The sequence below is a fragment of the Gadus chalcogrammus genome, chromosome 21 (genome assembly GCF_026213295.1).
Source record: "Gadus chalcogrammus isolate NIFS_2021 chromosome 21, NIFS_Gcha_1.0, whole genome shotgun sequence".
Lineage (NCBI taxonomy): Eukaryota > Metazoa > Chordata > Actinopteri > Gadiformes > Gadidae > Gadus > Gadus chalcogrammus.
Window position 1 is genome coordinate 12,803,994 of NC_079432.1, and position 16,771 is coordinate 12,820,764.

Sequence of the window (16,771 nt, forward strand, 5' to 3'; positions counted from 1 at the left end):
GTGTGTGTGTGTGTGTGTGTGTGTGTGTGTGTGTGTGTGTGTGTGTGTGTGTGTGTGTGTGTGTGTGTGTGTGTGTGTGTGTGTGTGTGTGTGTGTGTGTGTGTGTGTTGACCACATGTATGTTTGCTAATGTTACTAATTTATAGCGTGCATAGCAGGGGGCCCTCCCTCTCCACAGAAGCTGCTTCCATTGAGTGAGTCCTCTTAGCATTAGCCTCAGCCCCTGCCCGTCATTGGGGAGATGGGAGGGGGGGGGGGGGGGGTTGCAGGCCGTGCAGGCCTCCATTCAATTAGCATCTCATTATGTTGCCATGGTAGCTGGGCATTTAAGCTCTGAATAAATTTCCCCATTCACACACACTAACGCACACACAAGCACAGGAGATGGAAGTGACCTGTTGAACTTGTCACACGGCCACTCACACATTACCACTGACAACCGCTGGACCAAGGATCAACGTGTGTGTGTGTGTGTGTGTGTGTGTGTGTGTGTGTGTGTGTGTGTGTGTGTGTGTGTGTGTGTGTGTGTGTGTGTGTGTGTGTGTGTGTGTGTGTGTGTGTGTGTGTGTGATGGTGTCACTGGCTTAATAGTCCTTAGCAGTTCTCAAAATGACACATTTCATATTTAATTTTAAGGCATTTCTGCAGGGTTATTGGAAGCAGAATCTGTCAGGGTGCACACTTTTGTACCAACCCTCTCTGTCCTCACACTCAGTGTAACTCCCTTCTTCAGGGAAAAGGCTTACATGATTCAATGTTTTTCAGGGGAATTACCCAAACCTCCTCATTAAGATCCTCCTATTACTCCAGAATCTATGCCCATCATGAATTCGGTCATGCTATTTATTCCCCATATACATTTCATTTGGGATGTGGACGATAAAAGAATAAAAGAAAAGACGCTGTTCAATTCAATGGCGAAGGCCATTTAACGATTTTCAAAACCACAAACACACGCTCAATCGGGTTCTCCCTCCATATAGAGACCTCGGGAGCCGGTCTGGACATGCTCCATTAATCTGCTGAAGTCTTCCTGTAAGAGCCCTTCTTTTCAACCAGAGGAAGTGCGAAGAGGAAGGATACATCGATGTCGATAATTGTCCTCTGAAGAATGGCGAGACGCCCGTTTATGTCTTTTTATTAGTTGGGTTCTTTGTTTCCCATTGAGATTGCAGCCTGGGCTCATTGTGTGTGTGTACCATGGGTGTCAAATGGTAACACTGAGTTTTATTTTTTTGTGTACAACAGCAAAGCATGAGAAACGTCTCACTCCCTTGCGCTCTTATTTTGTATATATTTTATATCTTCTCCCCATTTCTTTCTGTCCTCCCTCGTGATATTATATCCTGTGGAGGGCAGTGGAAACACAAACAGACTCGAGTCTGGCCTGTGGTCTTTTTTGCCTTCTCCTTCTTGTCTCTCTTTCTTTCTCTCTCCATTCGCGCCTCTTTTTCTCAGCATACTTTCCCTTTTCCTGCCCATATTCCCCACATATTTATGTGGTTAGCCGCACTTTGGCTCATCGGCGTGACATCCCTTTCTCCTCCACCCCTTCAGCTTCTCCTCACACTGTCACATGAATCTCTGGCATTCTTTTACAGTTTCCCTCTTTTCCTATCCCCCCCCCCCCCATCCCCTCCATTCCATGTATATATTTTGTCCGTTTGCATCCCCTTGCATCACTTCCCTTTGAGGACGGCTAATAGGCGTGTAGGCGTGCAGTCTGGCCGTATCACAATTTGAGCATAACTACTGTCCCCCGGTGGTCAGAAGTGATAACTGCAGCCTTTAGCAGGAATGACCTCCTGTGAGTGGACATGTTGTAACGTAAACACAGTGGGGATGTTTAGAAGGGGCGCTCTTGGAGGGAATAAACAGTGGCAGGATAATGATGTGGTCACTGAGGTCTCTCTTCTGACACTCATGTTGACCCTGTCTCTCTGTCCCTCTTTTCTCACCAGAATGCCTCTGCACAAGTCCAGCTCCGAAGACGGCTCGGGTGGTGAGTGCCTTATTCTTATTCTGCCTTGTTTTCTTTTCATCCTTGTGCCTATTCTTTCAATGTTTTTTGTACAGTATATTTTTTTATACCTTAGCCTTTACAGGGATCACATTTGTTGTTTTGAGTACTTAGTCATTCAATCAGCTAAGACACTATGAGCAGGAGAATGAAAAAGAGAGAGCGACTCAGAGTTCACTGTTCTAGTGCCTCCATCTCGTCATCGTCGTTGTCATACTCGTTCTGAGCGGCCGTTGATTTTGATGTTCGCATCTGAGAGAGAGTCAGGCCTCCCGGGGACTTATAATATAACGACAAGTTATGTTGCACTCATTATATCGCTGACACACAGCGACGGGAGTAAAAAAGTACCCCAAACTGAATCTCATAGTGGTCAAACTCCAGCTGAAACGGGTTCACCCACGCTTTATTAGTGTTCTTGATATTGAAGTGTAGTTGATTCCCCCATAAAAACAAGGGACGTACCAAACCATGTCTCAAACATCGAGGTCTAAACCGTGGCATTTATTTGGAGAGTGGTTGCACCTCCACAATACATGGATTCAGGCTCCTGGTGGTCCCATACGCACAGACGGCTCTTTGTGCAGTGCGGGCTGGGCGGCGCTCTGACTGGCCCACTGTCGGTTGCGGTGTTTCAGGGGGGGGGGGGGGGGGGAGGAACACACCTATACACAGGGCCAGCGTTCCGGGCGACGGCTCCCGGATTAAACAGTGTAGGCTGTTGGATGCTTCCGAGGGAGCGCACTCACTCATGTGCTCTTGCACGCAGTGTGTAAACGTAAATTGTTTGCGGTTTTGTCAGGCGAACAGCGTCATCTCTCCTCTCGCAGGTCGCTGGGCTACTCACAGGGTTAGAGGAGGAGTCTCAGTGGTCGGCTGAACACGGTCTGTGGTTTTCAATGCACGCTGCCTTCCCATGTGACTGAAGCTCTCTCTCTCCTCTCTCTCTTCCTTGTTTTCTTGCTCCCGGTCTCTCCAGGAAAGTGGGACAACAAGAAGAAGAACAAATCCTTCTGGCAGAACTTCCGCAAGGCTCAGCATAAACCTGTCGCGCGGCAGGCCGCCAAAGGTAGGCTGGTAACTTGTGTGTGTGTGTGTGTGTGTGTGTGTGTGTGTGTGTCACGCACGCACACGTATGTCATGTTTTTTCATTGCATCATGTCATCACCAACAAGAACAGCGGCGTCCGCACCGATGTCATCTTGTCTCATGTGACGTTGCTTTTGTTCCATTCATTCACACGTGTGACCCCCTTTTTGTTCTCCCCCCCCCTAACTCCCTCCCTCACCCCCGTCTCCCTCCACCAGGCGAGGACATCGGCTACGTGGCCAGTGAGATCACGATGAGCGACGAGGAGCGCATCCAGCTGATGATGATGGTGAAGGAGAAGATGATCACCGTGGAGGAGGCTCTGGCCCGGGTAGGACAACCACAGCGAGGATATCAACAATAACAACCAGTACTACCACAACAACCGCTCCATCCCCGTTCCATTTGGGTATCCATCCCCCCCCCCCCTCCAGAGTCTCATCATACACACACACAATACCTAGGTTACTCGCTTACGTCGCTTACTAATACGACTGACCCTCACTAATTTCCTCACCGCCCGTTGTAACTCTGCCTTGGTCTCATACAGCACACACACACACACACACACACACACACACACACACACACACACACACACACACACACACACACACACACACACACACACACACACACACACACACACACACACACAGTCTCTGAACATTGATTGTCACCAGTGGTTCATTAGTCGATGGGTTTCTGGAGGTAATGTTGGGGTGTGGTCAGGTTTTGTCTCAGTGTCCGTGTGTGTGTGTTTTTTGCTGTCGGGCCCATGCTTCTGAGGTTTGGTGACCATGCTAGCTCAACAGTGCCATCTGCTGGTTGCCTATTTTGTCCTCATTTCAAGGAAATCATGGTTGTTTGGCCTTTTACTAGTTTGATTGTGTCACTCATTTGGCACATATAAACATATATATTCCTCTCTCTCTCTCTCTCTCTCTTACCTTTTCTTTCTTTATCCTTCCTTTTTTCATCAAATCTTATTTCTCCCGTTCTCTCTATCCTCCCGTCATTCGTTCCAAGCTGAATGCCATGCTAACGAATAGCATTGCTAGAGTATTCTGTGTCTCTCCCCAAGGCCGACATTGATTGTTTCTTCCCCAATCCCCAGCCTTCAATCGATCCACCTCCTTATCCCCCACCCTCATTGTGATTGACAGTCAGTTAAACCACTCTGAATCAATGCCCATGGCCTTGGTGGACCGCCTTTTGTGTTGAAGTGCTGTAACCGCCGTGCCTTGTGAACCGTGGTGTCTCTGTTTAGTCTGTGGCTTGTTTCATTGACCGCCTTCATCCTCTTGGTTTTGGACTTTGGGTCTGTTTTTTCTTTCTGTTTGTGTATGTTTGTGTCTCTCTTTCTCTCTTTCTCTGTGTGTGTGTGTGTGTGTGTGTGTGTGTGTGTGTGTGTGTGTGTGTGTGTGTGTGTGTGTGTGTGTGTGTGTGTGTGTGTGTGTGTGTGTGTGTGTGTGTGTGTGTGTGCGCATTCAAATGAATAAATGTACATTCCTGAGTCTGTCCCTTCCGATGTGCTGTTGAATGTGTCCCACATCCTCTTGCCAATGTATGGCTGTGTGTGTGTGTGGGGGGGGGGTCCTTTCCTGTGTGTATGCGGTTGTGTGCGTGCTTGCGTGCATGGGCTCTTAACTCTTGTTCTCCATGTAGCTGAAGGAGTATGAGAGCAGCAGACAGGGCAGCAGTACTGACACTGCAGAGTGGACTGACGGATCCTCAGCCATTCTCAACCAGTCGTCAAACTGCAACGTAAGTAACCCCCCCCCCCCATCCCCACCCCCACCTCCAATCTGTAACTTCCCATCCGACCTCTCTCCCCCCTCCTCCCCCACACACCCGGAGGATTATGTCCTCGTCAGTGAAAGCGGACAGAGAGCTGGACCTTGTCTTCTTCGGTTTGCGGGTTCCACCTTGAATGTCGATTTCAAGGTGGAATAATGGCACTGGGTTCATCGTGACCCTGTGAAGTCCATTGCAGCAGTATTCCCCACCTTGAAATATAGGTCTGCCTTTCCCCCTCCTCTTCTGCCTTAATCTTATCTCTCTCTTCTTCCCTCTCTCTTTCTCTCTTGCTCCTCTCCTCTCTCTGTAGTCCAGTGCCCAGTTTCTACAGTGTTGTGTTGTTGAGTCGGTTGTGTCTTGGTGCACAGCCCTCCTTTTCATGTGTGTTGACGCCATCCCCTGGCCGGGCTGCGAAGAGACCAACGCTGCGCTGTCTTGTCATTTCTTCCGGGGGCTAAAGTTGGCAGGGGGTCCTGGCTTATCCCCCCCCGCCGCCGCAGCTCCCCCAGACAGACCCCACCCCCTCCTCCCATCTTTTGAGTGAAGAAATCCCACCGCCTAAGGTGGGACGTGATTGGCTGTGGTTCTGACAGGCGAGCGGTCTCATGGGTATTTTTCACCAGGACCCGCTCCCATTCATCAGTCCTGGACTGTAACGTCTTGAGGAATCTGCTCTGCATACACCCACTCTCACTCTCTCAGGCCTAAAGTGCTGATGAAGGTGTTCATGCAACGGGGGGGGGGGGGGGGGGGAACTTAGTCCACTCGCAGTGGATGTGGTGTAGCCGGCCCCTCCGGCAGCCCAGTTAGGGGGAGTGTTTCGGGAGCGGCCCTCTCTGCAAGAAGGGACTCTCTGGGTGCATGGCGCCAGGCCGGCGGTTGGAGGACATGGGTCCCGGGGCTGGCGATCGTGGGTTGTGGACGCTTGGGCTTGAAGCCGGAGAGACCCCGGCTTGGGATACAGGTTTAACATGGCAGGCTGACAACCACAAATTCTTTGTGTGTGTGAACCTTGGTTTTTGTTGTTTAGTTAAAGGCTGATTTATAGAAGCTGGCGAGGTATGCGTTTTGTGAATTGTGAATGTACGACACGTCTATATATAAACTTGATGATGGATTTGTGTTCCCCTCTTGATTTTAAGTGGCTCACATGGCTTGCCGAAATGCCCTCTTTTATGGAAGAGGCATTGTGTTTCCAGTTCTTCCCTGATAATAATGTCAAACACGTTTCCCAGAAATGAAGGGATTTTTTCAGTGGGTGTCGTTTGGAACTGCTGTGTGACCCTCATTAAAAAGCAGTTTCCCCCGCACTGCCTCATGCTGGGATATCTTCTCTGGTAAACAATCTTGGTCATTTGAACTACAAACCATGATAGGCATACGCGCATACAAGTACACACTCACACATGCACACACACACACACACACACCCACACTGTTCTGACACTAACTTGCTTGCAGTTTTGTCTTTATCTGAACTTGCTCAACGTGGATGTACAGTGGTTGCTAGGCGTACATGAACCTGGATGAACCACAGTTATTTGTTTCATGTAGCCAATTGTATTCCATCATCAGAACATCTGGGTTTTGAATTCTGAGTTAGACGATGATGAAACACGTAACTGTTTTGTTTTTGTTTTTAAGTAATTCGATTTCATTTTGAGGACAGTTGATTATGCCCATTGAGTGTTTGGAAACGGTAGACTGGCAGGACAGATTATGAGTTGTCGAGCTTCTCTTCAGGTGGAAAATTTGAATTGTGCACACGCACATGCACAGGCACTCGCAAAGATGCACGCACAGATGGTGGAGGCAGGCAAGAAAATGGAAGGGAGGGATAAAGGACAAAGAAGACTGCTCTCTTGCGCCTTACGACGGTCCTCAGAGACCCTGAGTAGGAAGACTGAGGGATCTTCTGTAAATACCCTTGCCTTGAATCTCCAAATTGGGGTCACTTGAAGATCCGTTACGGTGCCTTGGGTGCCTCCCCATCTCTCCAGCCTCCCCTCCCTAAACCCCTGCGTAATGAATAGAACTGGGCCATCCATGACATCCAAATAGCCAACGGTCGTGCGAGACCCTCTGTGAATGAGCGCTGTGTGCACCGGCCGCGCTCAGAACCTCAAACTCCTCCCCACCTACGGTGCACAGGTCCACAGACACCACCGCCGTGGGCATGGCGGCTCTACGCGGTGTCAACACATCGGGCTGCTGCTTCGGGCGGCACTACTCTTGAATGCTCGTTCTTGTGTTCTGCCCTGCCACCACCTCTGTCTGTCTGTCTGTCTGTCTGTCTGTCTGTCTGTCTGTCTGTCTCTTGCTCTCTCTCTCTGTCTCTCTCGCTCTCTATGTGTGTCTGTCTCTCTCTCTGTGTCTCTCGCAATGTGTGTCTCTCTGTCTCTCTCTCTCTGTCTCTCTCAATGTGTGTCTCTCTGTCTTTATCTCATGTCTCTCTCGTGTGTGTGTGTGTGTGTGTGTGTGTGTGTGTGTGTGTGTGTGTGTGTGTGTGTGTGTGTGTGTGTGTGTGTGTGTGTGTGTGTGTGTGTGTGTGTGTGTGTGTGTGTGTGTGTCGTCCCCCAGCGATGTGAGCCCACATTCCAGGGCCGGCCATTAGAGATGGGGGGGCCAGGGCTGGGTCAGAGGGGCTCAAACGGGGGATTGTTCTCCAGGCACACAACACGTCTTTTCTCTGCACGCTCTCCGAAAGCCCGCACGGCACTTCGACACAGTCCCCCCTGACACACACAGACCCACACACAAACCAGATGACGGCAAGAAAGGTTTCCAGTTTAGGGTAGTTCTGCATGCGGTGTTGTGCGTGCACGCGTGCACGGTAGTGGCGACGCAGACCCGGGTCAGGAGGCAGCGGCGGCAGCGCGTGAGCGGGGCTTTAGGCCACTTGTGGACGTAGCGGAGCTGCCGTCTCTCTAGCGGTCGGGAGTGCGGCCCGCTCCTCGCTCTGACTAACCTACCTGAGGCGGTGAGTAGGCGGGTTTCACCAGGGGAGCAGCTGAATGGCGGTATTCTTCTTCCACTTGTTTTTGAACTGTTTGAAAGCTTCTGTGGGTGTGTGTGTGTGTGTGTGTGTGTGTGTGTGTGTGTGTGTGTGTGTGCGCGCATGTGTGTTTGTTTGTGTGGGTGCGCTTGTGAGCGTGCGTGCAGTTCTATCCGCTTTACCGCATCGCTAAGGAATTTGGCGAGGATGACTGAAACGTGTCGACTGCGGGGTGTATGTTTGGTACTTATGGTCGGGGTGTTTTCGCTGTCACGTCGCCACTAATGACAGCCTTTCAGCCATTTGATTTCTGCTGTCACTTTTCCTTTCTGCGATCTCTTCTCTTGTTTTTTTTTGCGTTGGTTGCACTACCGTTGCTTCCCATTCGTCTACAGAGCACTATTTATCACCAAACATCATTCATTTTCTACATGTCTTTCATTTGACCCTCTCTTGATTTCTCTCTCTTTCCCTTGTCCCCTCAGTCCTTAAATCACTTTCCCTTACAGTCATTTCAATGAATGGTGTTCCTCAGGGCTCTGTCTCGGAGCCTACAACTCATTGTCCACCCTCTCTCCACTCTCTCCACTCCAACCCTTTGAGTCAGTTTTACTGCCGTTCCCAGTCTTTCACGCATGCTAGAGGAGACACAACCAGGGACACAGTGGCGCCGGTCTGTTGTCTTCCCCTCCTCTCTATTTATCTTCTTCCCTTCTCGCCATTGTGCTGCAGCCCTGTCGCCAGGGCAGCCGTAAACAATAATAATAATCGTAATCGGAAGATTGCATTACGGGGGTTCTTTGTTTCACGCGGTCTTCTCGTGCGGTCAGCGTCTCCATAATAAAAACCGGGATGTGACTTCATAGGAGGCGACTCCGGCGCGGCTCCCCTCTCTGCAGGGTTATGGTCACAAACTGGTCCAGGAGCCGGTCCGGCTACACCAGACTCCCTGGACCCCGGTACCGCCATTAACGATGGAGTCTGGCTCCTCTCCTTCCTCTCCTCTTTCAATGTGGCTATTAATATTAATATTATCATTTTTTGTGCGTTCCTTTACGGGCTGGTGCACTCCGCTGCCGACCAGAAACAGGGGAAGGGAGTTGTCATGCAGTTGGAAGGTAGAATCCACTCTGGGGGTGTTGTGTGGTTGCAGAGTGGACTGCCGCAGACCAGGCCGGTGGAAGCCAAAAGCAGATGATTGGTTGACGACGGTCCGCTCGCTCTGCCGAGGAAGGGGAAAGCGTCGAGTAAGCTCCCCTTAATCGATGCGGTGCAGGAGTAGGACAGAGAGTTGATTGGTGGGTCAATTCCTGTTACTGCCTGACGACGGACACACAGACACACACGCTCAGAGCGTTTGGACCGTGTATGCTGGTACCTTGTAAGCTGGTGATGTTGGATTGGTGCCTCACTTAAAGGACCTAGCTGTAACGATATCGGTTGCGGACTTGATGTTTGTGGCTGGGGAGCAGTTAGTATGCTGGGCTTGTGCTCTGCTGCCTCTAGCAGTCAGGGAGCTGGGAGCTACAAGCCTGTTTGCTCTAAATCAAAGGAAGGGAGGGTTTAGTGTGTGTGTGTGTGTGTGTGTGTGTGTGTGTGTGTGTGTGTGTGTGTGTGTGTGTGTGTGTGTGTGTGTGTGTGTGTGTGTGTGTGTGTGTGTGTGTGTGTGTGTGTGTGTGTGTGTGAATCTGCCCGAGTTTGCGAGCGGTGTACTGGACCTTGGCGAGGGGTCCTGCCATGCGGAAAAATCAAAGCCTGCGTTGCCCTGGAAACCAGAGACTGAGTCGGGGGGGGGGGAGAAACAGAAACGACGATGACTTGTTTAGGTTCCCGAGTTCCGACTCCTGCCACCGCCGTCCTCAGCGGAGCTGCCAGGACTCAGCTCATCATTACCACATGACAACTTCAGTGTGTGTGTGTGTGTGTGTGTGTGTGTGTGTGTGCGCCGACATCGTTCTTTCCGCTCCACCGCAGCTACTCTGAGGGAGAGGGACAGAGAGATTGAAAGGGAGAGAGAACAAATGGTGTTCCATCATTCCCCACTATTAAAAGCGGCTGTCAGACGTGTTTCACCCTGCGGCACAGCCCACTCACGGTTGAGGCATTACAAGTCCATCACGCCGCCCAGTTTGTCGTTGTGTTTTTGTTTTCATTATGGTCATAACAGTGTGTCTTCGCCCGTCGTCTTGTCACCTCACTAACCCGCGACACACTGCCTCAAAATGAGCCTCCATCCAGCCATCCATCCCTTCCCCCGTCACCCTAACACCGTTTCAGTTCTGATGGAACAACCAACTACGATGCTGTTTGCTGATGCTTGCTTTGGCCTGAGGCAAAAAAAACAATGCAAAACAAATAATCTGCAAAATTTTTAATCTGTGTTTGAAATGTGCAATGTCGATGTTTTGATCATTCGTTTTCTGTTGTTTTTGGGAGCCGATGTAATGTGAAGTAAGATTATAAATTGTCGATATAATGTGGCAGAATTTTTACATGCTAAGCATGGCTAGGCTATGATTGTAACTGTGGCCTGTCTCTCTCTCCATCTCCCTGTCTCTCCTTCTCTCTCGGCCAGTCTCGTGAGCAGTCGGACGACGAGCAGTCGGAGGACTCTGTGAAGTTCAAGCGGCTCCACAAGTTGGTCAACTCCACGCGCCGCGTCCGCAAGAAGCTCATCAAGGTGGACGAGGCCAAGAGGCGCGACTCTGAAGGTCAGCCCCTCGCTCTCTGCCACTCGTCTATCCGTCAATCCGTCTGCATCAACAGGTTCCTGACGCACATCCAGTACTTTCATGCAGCCTGTTTATGTTTTGTCCATTTCTTTGTTCCTTTTTAGATTCTCTGAGTCTGGAGGCGTCGCCGACGTGCGTGGACAACGCCGCTCTGTACACAGGGGTCCTGAAGAAGCCCCCGCTGCCCCAGGACGCCTCCCTGGCCTCCCTGGCCCAGGACCAGCTGTCCCTGGACGGGGACACGGACAGCCTGACCACCTCGCCGTCCTCCAGCAGCCTGGACACCTGGTCGGGACACAAGCTGGTCAAGACCTTCAGCAAGTCCTCGAGCGCCCACGGCCTCATCCGGCCCGCCAAGCGCGGCCCCGCGGCGGCGGCGGCGGCCCCCGTGCCGGGCCCCGGGGGCTCCATCGCGGCGGTGGTGGGCAGCGGCTCCTCGGTCTCGGAGCTGGACGGCTGCGGCCTGGACGAGGAGGGCAAGCTGCTGGCCCGCTCCTCCACTGACGGGGAGATGAGGAAGGCGCTGAGCTCCATCTCCCACGGGGTAAGTAACCACGGCCACGCCAATGAGAGCCTCTACGCCTTCTACGGCCTCACCAAGCCCCGCCCCAAGCCCCACAACCAGTCCCGCCTCCTGCTCTCGCTGGACGCCGACGGCCACCTGGGCAGCCCCGCCAAGCACCTCACGGTGGGCCGCCATCACCACCACCACCACCACCACCACCACGGCGGCAGCTGGACCCACCGCAAGCCCGACCCCAACTACGCCTACTCCACCAAGCACCTGCTGTACCAGCGCTCGCGCCACGCCAAGCCACCCGCCTCGCCGCTCACGGCCACGCCCGCCTCCCCGGCCTACTGCGGCGGGGCCAAGGCCAAGGGCCCCGGGGGCGGAGGCGGGGGCGGCGGCGGGGGCTGCGGGACCTGGGGCTTCCCCTCCCGCCGGCTGCGCGGCCGCACGGCGGTGAGCGAGCTGAACATCACGTACGTGGTGGAGCGCAGCCTGTACGGCCACCTCAACTGGGCGCAGCTGGTGCGCCCCGTGACGCTCAGCCGCACCGAGCGCCGCTGCCTGCTGGAGGAAGACCGCGAGGCGGACAGGAAGTGGGCGGCCAGTGTAGACCGCTGCACCAAGCGCGTGCTCTTGCGCATCCAGCAGAAGTCTGTGAGTTTAGCCGTCGGGGTCGGAGGGGTCGGGGCGGGGGGCTGAAGTAGACCCCGGCCCACCCCCCCCCCCCCCCCCCCGCACATCGTCGTGCCGGCCGTGATGGTGAGGGGGTGTCGGTGTACTTTAAAGACGCAGAATAGCTCAAAAGTCAGACCTGTCTTCAAAGGAAGGGGATGCCCTACGTTTGGAGGGAAGATTATCTACAGGAAGACTCGCTTTTAGAGGCATTCATTGTACTACCCAGTGTATTTATGATGCGTTTCCATCAAGACTTGATCCTATACAGACTTAACTATAGGAAATTTGACGCAAACCTTTCAGTATTGAGATATCATGACGTATTTGAAAGGTTAGCCCTACTTCGAGGACACAAATAAACACCTGGATGTGCACCTGGGTGCACCCAGCGTATTAAAGACATTAAGTCTTCATTTGACTATGGCATATATTGAATTCATATCCTAGAGCTAAACTCTAGATCCCATTACAGCACACAATGTATGGGTGGACTATGGGCAGAGAAGCACGTCATAAAAGCTAGTTAGCTATTATGCTACTCTAATAGTGTTCATGTATTGAACACAACATGCTGCAACACGTTGAGAAGTATTAACTAGTGAGTTAGTTGGGGACATTTAACCTGTGAAACACAAGGTAACATAGGCATACATTGTCATAGTGGAGCTATTCTGCAGCTTTAAGGAAGCTTGACCCCCCCCTCCTCTAAATCTGTGGTGGTGAACTCGCCGGATCACCCTCATTGAACCGTATTTTGGAATCAACCATTTTTTGAGTTGCGTCGATGCTTTTGTGAGAATTTTTTTCGTGTGCCTGATTTTTTTGTAGTTGCTAGTATTTCTTGTTTTTTCCTTTATCGTCGAATTCACGATTTTGGTTGTTCTTGTACTTCTACCGGGTGCATGGCCATTCCATCGACCATCCCCTTCATCCTCAAGAGTATTATTTTTGTTTTGGGACATTTCTACAGAACGACTTCTCTCTGACGCACCGTGGTGTTTTCACGTCGACCACATCTTTGATGAACACGGACAGTAAATACGAATGGATTTAAATGAAAAATGAAAATCACACAACAAAACACAGCCCCGTTTCATTTCTTTGGTTGGACATGACGCATCTGCAATGGCCTGGCTGGGGTTGTAAAGCTGCACCCCTTTGTTTACCGCCTCCATCTTCAGCTCCGATTCCATCGAGTGAAGGGTTCTTTCACAAGAGGTTTTCTACATGAATCTGAGGAATCACCCAAGATGCCTGTGTCTCCTCACACTCAACACCCCAGCCACACTGTAGTCATTAGTACGCTGCTATTCATCCCGAAGGGTTGGCCCAATCACCCGTTAAACAGCAAATCATTACAAAACGATTAACTCTGCCACATGACTACATGACACATGGTAACCGCGCCGCGGGTCATCCCATGTTGGCGTCAAGTACTCGCCACCTCTCGATAGTCGTGCATCATGCAGAACGCCGGTTTGGATTTTCCAGAAAGCATACTCCATCATCGACATAGCCACGAAGTCACTCACAACAAACAAGAACCAAGTGCATTACTTTGTGTTACATCTCACTTGGCCGTCCACGATGCCAAGTGGCCTCATACCTCTGTGTCCTATACAAATCCTGCCCCCGCCCCGACTGCACCACCAGCACCATGTATACCCATAAGCATAAATCCAAACCGCTTCCAGCGTCGTTTCAAAGCATGAGTCATGGTTCTGCATCCCGCTCGGTGGGCCAGGGGGGGGCGGGGCTTGAGGTTGGATGTGATGCCTGTGTTGGTCTCCCCAGCTAAACCACTTTCTTGTTCTCCCCCACCCCTTCCTCCCCCCCAACCCCACCCCTCTCCTCTTTTCATCCAACCCCTTCCACCCCGCCAGAGGACCTGTAGTTTTGGGGGATTCGACCTGTCCAACCGATCGCTCCATGTGGTCAGTGCGGCCTCTGAGGCCAATGTGAGTATACAAAACAAGCGCTCCTCTACAATTCACTCCAACTTCGATGAAAAACCCATAAAACTCTTTGTTGAGTCGGGCTCCTATATTCTGGCCGCGGTATTGAGGTTGCCCTGAGCAAGGCACCTCTCCCTAACTGCTCCCGACGAGCGGGCTGTTGCCTTGCATGGTTGACACCTCCGCCCCTGTGTGAATGTGTCTATGAATTGGTGAACGTGAGTCACTGTTTGTAAAGCGCTTTGAGTGGTCAGACTCTGAAAAGCACTTTATTAGTGCAGTTTCCCATTAGCCGTTCTCACCCTCCTCTTCCTCCTCCTCCTCTGTGCAGAGTAAGGAACAGGAGGCCATCTACCGGGAGGTGGTCAAGTCCCCCACCACATCCCGCATCTCTCTGGGCAGGAAGGTCAAGTCGGTGAAGGAGACCATGAGGAAGCGCATGTCCAAGAAGTACAGCAACTCCCTCTCTGAGCAGGTGGGACCCCACACCAGCACACGCACGCATGCAGAAGCCCACACACACAAACAATCATAAGGCTGTTGGTGCTCACATTGAAACATACAATCACACAAACCGTTGAATTGTTGACTTGTGGTACCTTGGAAGTGTCCAACGTTTGGGGAGTAGAAAATGAAGTGTGAACACGAATAAAACCGACCACATGTTGACACCAACAATGGTTGCTGGGTCCGTGTTCCAAGCCTTGTGTCGTTCTGCAGGCATTCTACAAGATGTTTGGTCGCTAATACACTCTGTTGTTCTGTGTGCATGCAGCCTGTTAGGGAATGGATGGGTGGGTGGGTGGATTGCTTAGTGTTTGTGATGGTAACAGGATGGAAAACATCAGGGCATTCGCATAAGAAGGAGCACACACACACACACACACACACACACACACACACACACACACACACACACACACACACACACACACACACACACACACACACACACACACACACACACACACACACACACACACACACACACACACACACACACACACACTCTCTAACATCTCTCAGCTGTCCTTGCTTTGGACTTGCTGTTGAGTTTAGGGTGGGGTGCGTTGAACGCTGAGGTCATGTGGTGATGCAAGTCCCCCCGGACGGACCTAATTGATGTTTAAAGCGTGTGTGGGCGTGTGAGCATGCATGGCTGAGCATCCACATCGGTTAGGTATAGTAAGCGTTAGTGGAGCCTGTGCTGGGGTGTCTCTGAAGAGGGCTTAACCCGTTCAGAGGAGCCCCTTCACAGCGAGACGGCAGCTGTACGTTGCGGTGGTCCTCCTAAGGCCCTGACCCAGATACTGCAGAGTGAGTCATGGAGCCGTTGCTCGTACGGGAAGGCAAAGCGAACCGGTGTGAACGTCCACGTCGCTCTGTGGACCCGCTGATGAGGATCATTAACGCAGGCAACGGTGGCACCTGGTGGGGGTTTATCGAACTGCAAGGAGGAGGGAGACGTCGATCCTTTGTCATAAAAGTCAGGTTTAATAAATGTATATCCATACGGATGGATTTTTATTTTTCGATTTTCATCCCGATCTTCCTCCCCACCCTCTCTCCTCCTGTCTGTCCTCCTACTCTCCACCCCCCACCTATTCCCGACCTCCAGTCCAGTCCGGACGCGGCCCCCGGCTCCCCCCAGTCCTCCCAGCCGGACACCGACTCCCTGGAGAAGCCCAAGCTGAAGGCGGGGGGCTCGGTGGAGAGCCTCCGCAGCTCCCTCAGCGGCCAGAGCTCCATGAGTGAGTCCACTCTTTGTTTGGTTTTTGAATCTCTTTTGAAGGTAGAATACGACCAGCGCCATGCGAACTCCGACCCAAATGCACATGGAGCAATAGTGTTTAGAAAATAATGTGGAACATTAAATATTCGATTCTGAGCAAGAAGAAAATCACAGCAGATGTTACATCAGGATTCCGAACATATTCGACCACGCCCTGATATATATAAACTGGAAATGCATCATAATCATTATAGCAAGAACATTGTTTCACGCAAGTGTTTAATTGTGACCGAGTATGTTGTGCTTGCTGATTTGAGTAGTATGCAGCAACAGAAACACCAGGTGGCGCTACATCCTTAAAGAAAAAAAAAGAAAAAGTCCCTGGCAACAGATTGTGTGCCGGCCACAAAAACTGTGCTGAGTCTGATTTCCTGTTTGAGTATATTTTGGAACGAGAGAGACCGAGAGAGAGAGAGAGACATCCGGCCACTTAATCAGGGTATTTCCACCCTGGGTCTAGAGCTAAAGAGAACTCAGAGAGACACATGAATGATTGAGATGAATTGGCACCGCACATTCACTGCAGGGCAGAAAGAATGTAAACAGATATTGAGTTTGACCCCAGGAGGAAGTTGAATTCCCCGAACCACCGCTGCACATCCCCATTATATACGTTTTTAAGTTCCCCGTTTACGTTCCCTTGAATGCAGTTTAACTAAGGGTACAAGTGAATTTTTATTAACTGAATAAAATTAGTTTTACAAGTAGAAGAAGAATCATTGGGCGTCCTTCAGTCAAAATAATGACATGAAACCTAATCAATACCATGGTGTTGTGTGTGTTTCTGTGCAGGTGGTCAGACGGTCAGCACCACCGACTCGTCCGCCAGCAACCGGGAGAGCGTCAAGTCGGAGGACGGGGACGACGAGGAGCCCCCCTACAAAGGCCCCTTCTGCGGGCGCGCCCGCGTGCACACAGACTTCATCCCCAGCCCCTACGACTCGGACTCCCTCAAACTCAAGGTACCCAGAAGGACAAATACTAATAATACAACAAACGTCCCCTGGCCACATCGCTGGCTCGATCGCAGCACACCCTGGCTCGATATGGTGAAGCGTGCACGGGGGTCAACCGGACAATACAGCAAGGCCACTTCAATGATTTCAAGTACGAAGTGGCCGTGGGTTAGAAACCGGTCCAGCTAGAGTTCAACCAACGCAGGGGGTTTGAATCTGTGAAAAAAGCTGAAAAGCGAGGAAAAC

At 51.5% G+C, this 16,771-nt stretch overlaps 1 protein-coding gene across 7 annotated transcripts in view; it reads left to right on the forward strand.

Annotated features, from left to right (window-relative positions):
• The window catches only part of sash1a (SAM and SH3 domain containing 1a), a 179,118-nt gene that overhangs the window by 148,659 nt on the left and 13,688 nt on the right, over window positions 1-16,771 (forward strand). For 4 of the 7 annotated variants that reach the window (XM_056582070.1, XM_056582074.1, XM_056582075.1 and 1 more), the window contains 10 exons: window positions 1,962-2,002; window positions 3,000-3,089; window positions 3,328-3,440; window positions 4,778-4,876; window positions 10,480-10,615; window positions 10,741-11,180; window positions 13,706-13,780; window positions 14,109-14,252; window positions 15,396-15,528; window positions 16,362-16,531. In XM_056582070.1, the coding sequence (XP_056438045.1) occupies window positions 1,962-2,002; window positions 3,000-3,089; window positions 3,328-3,440; window positions 4,778-4,876; window positions 10,480-10,615; window positions 10,741-11,180; window positions 13,706-13,780; window positions 14,109-14,252; window positions 15,396-15,528; window positions 16,362-16,531 (1,441 nt within the window). The remainder of the gene's footprint in view (window positions 1-1,961; window positions 2,003-2,999; window positions 3,090-3,327; window positions 3,441-4,777; window positions 4,877-10,479; window positions 10,616-10,740; window positions 11,181-13,705; window positions 13,781-14,108; window positions 14,253-15,395; window positions 15,529-16,361; window positions 16,532-16,771) is intronic. The other 3 variants (XM_056582071.1, XM_056582072.1, XM_056582073.1) reach the window with 3 other exon arrangements.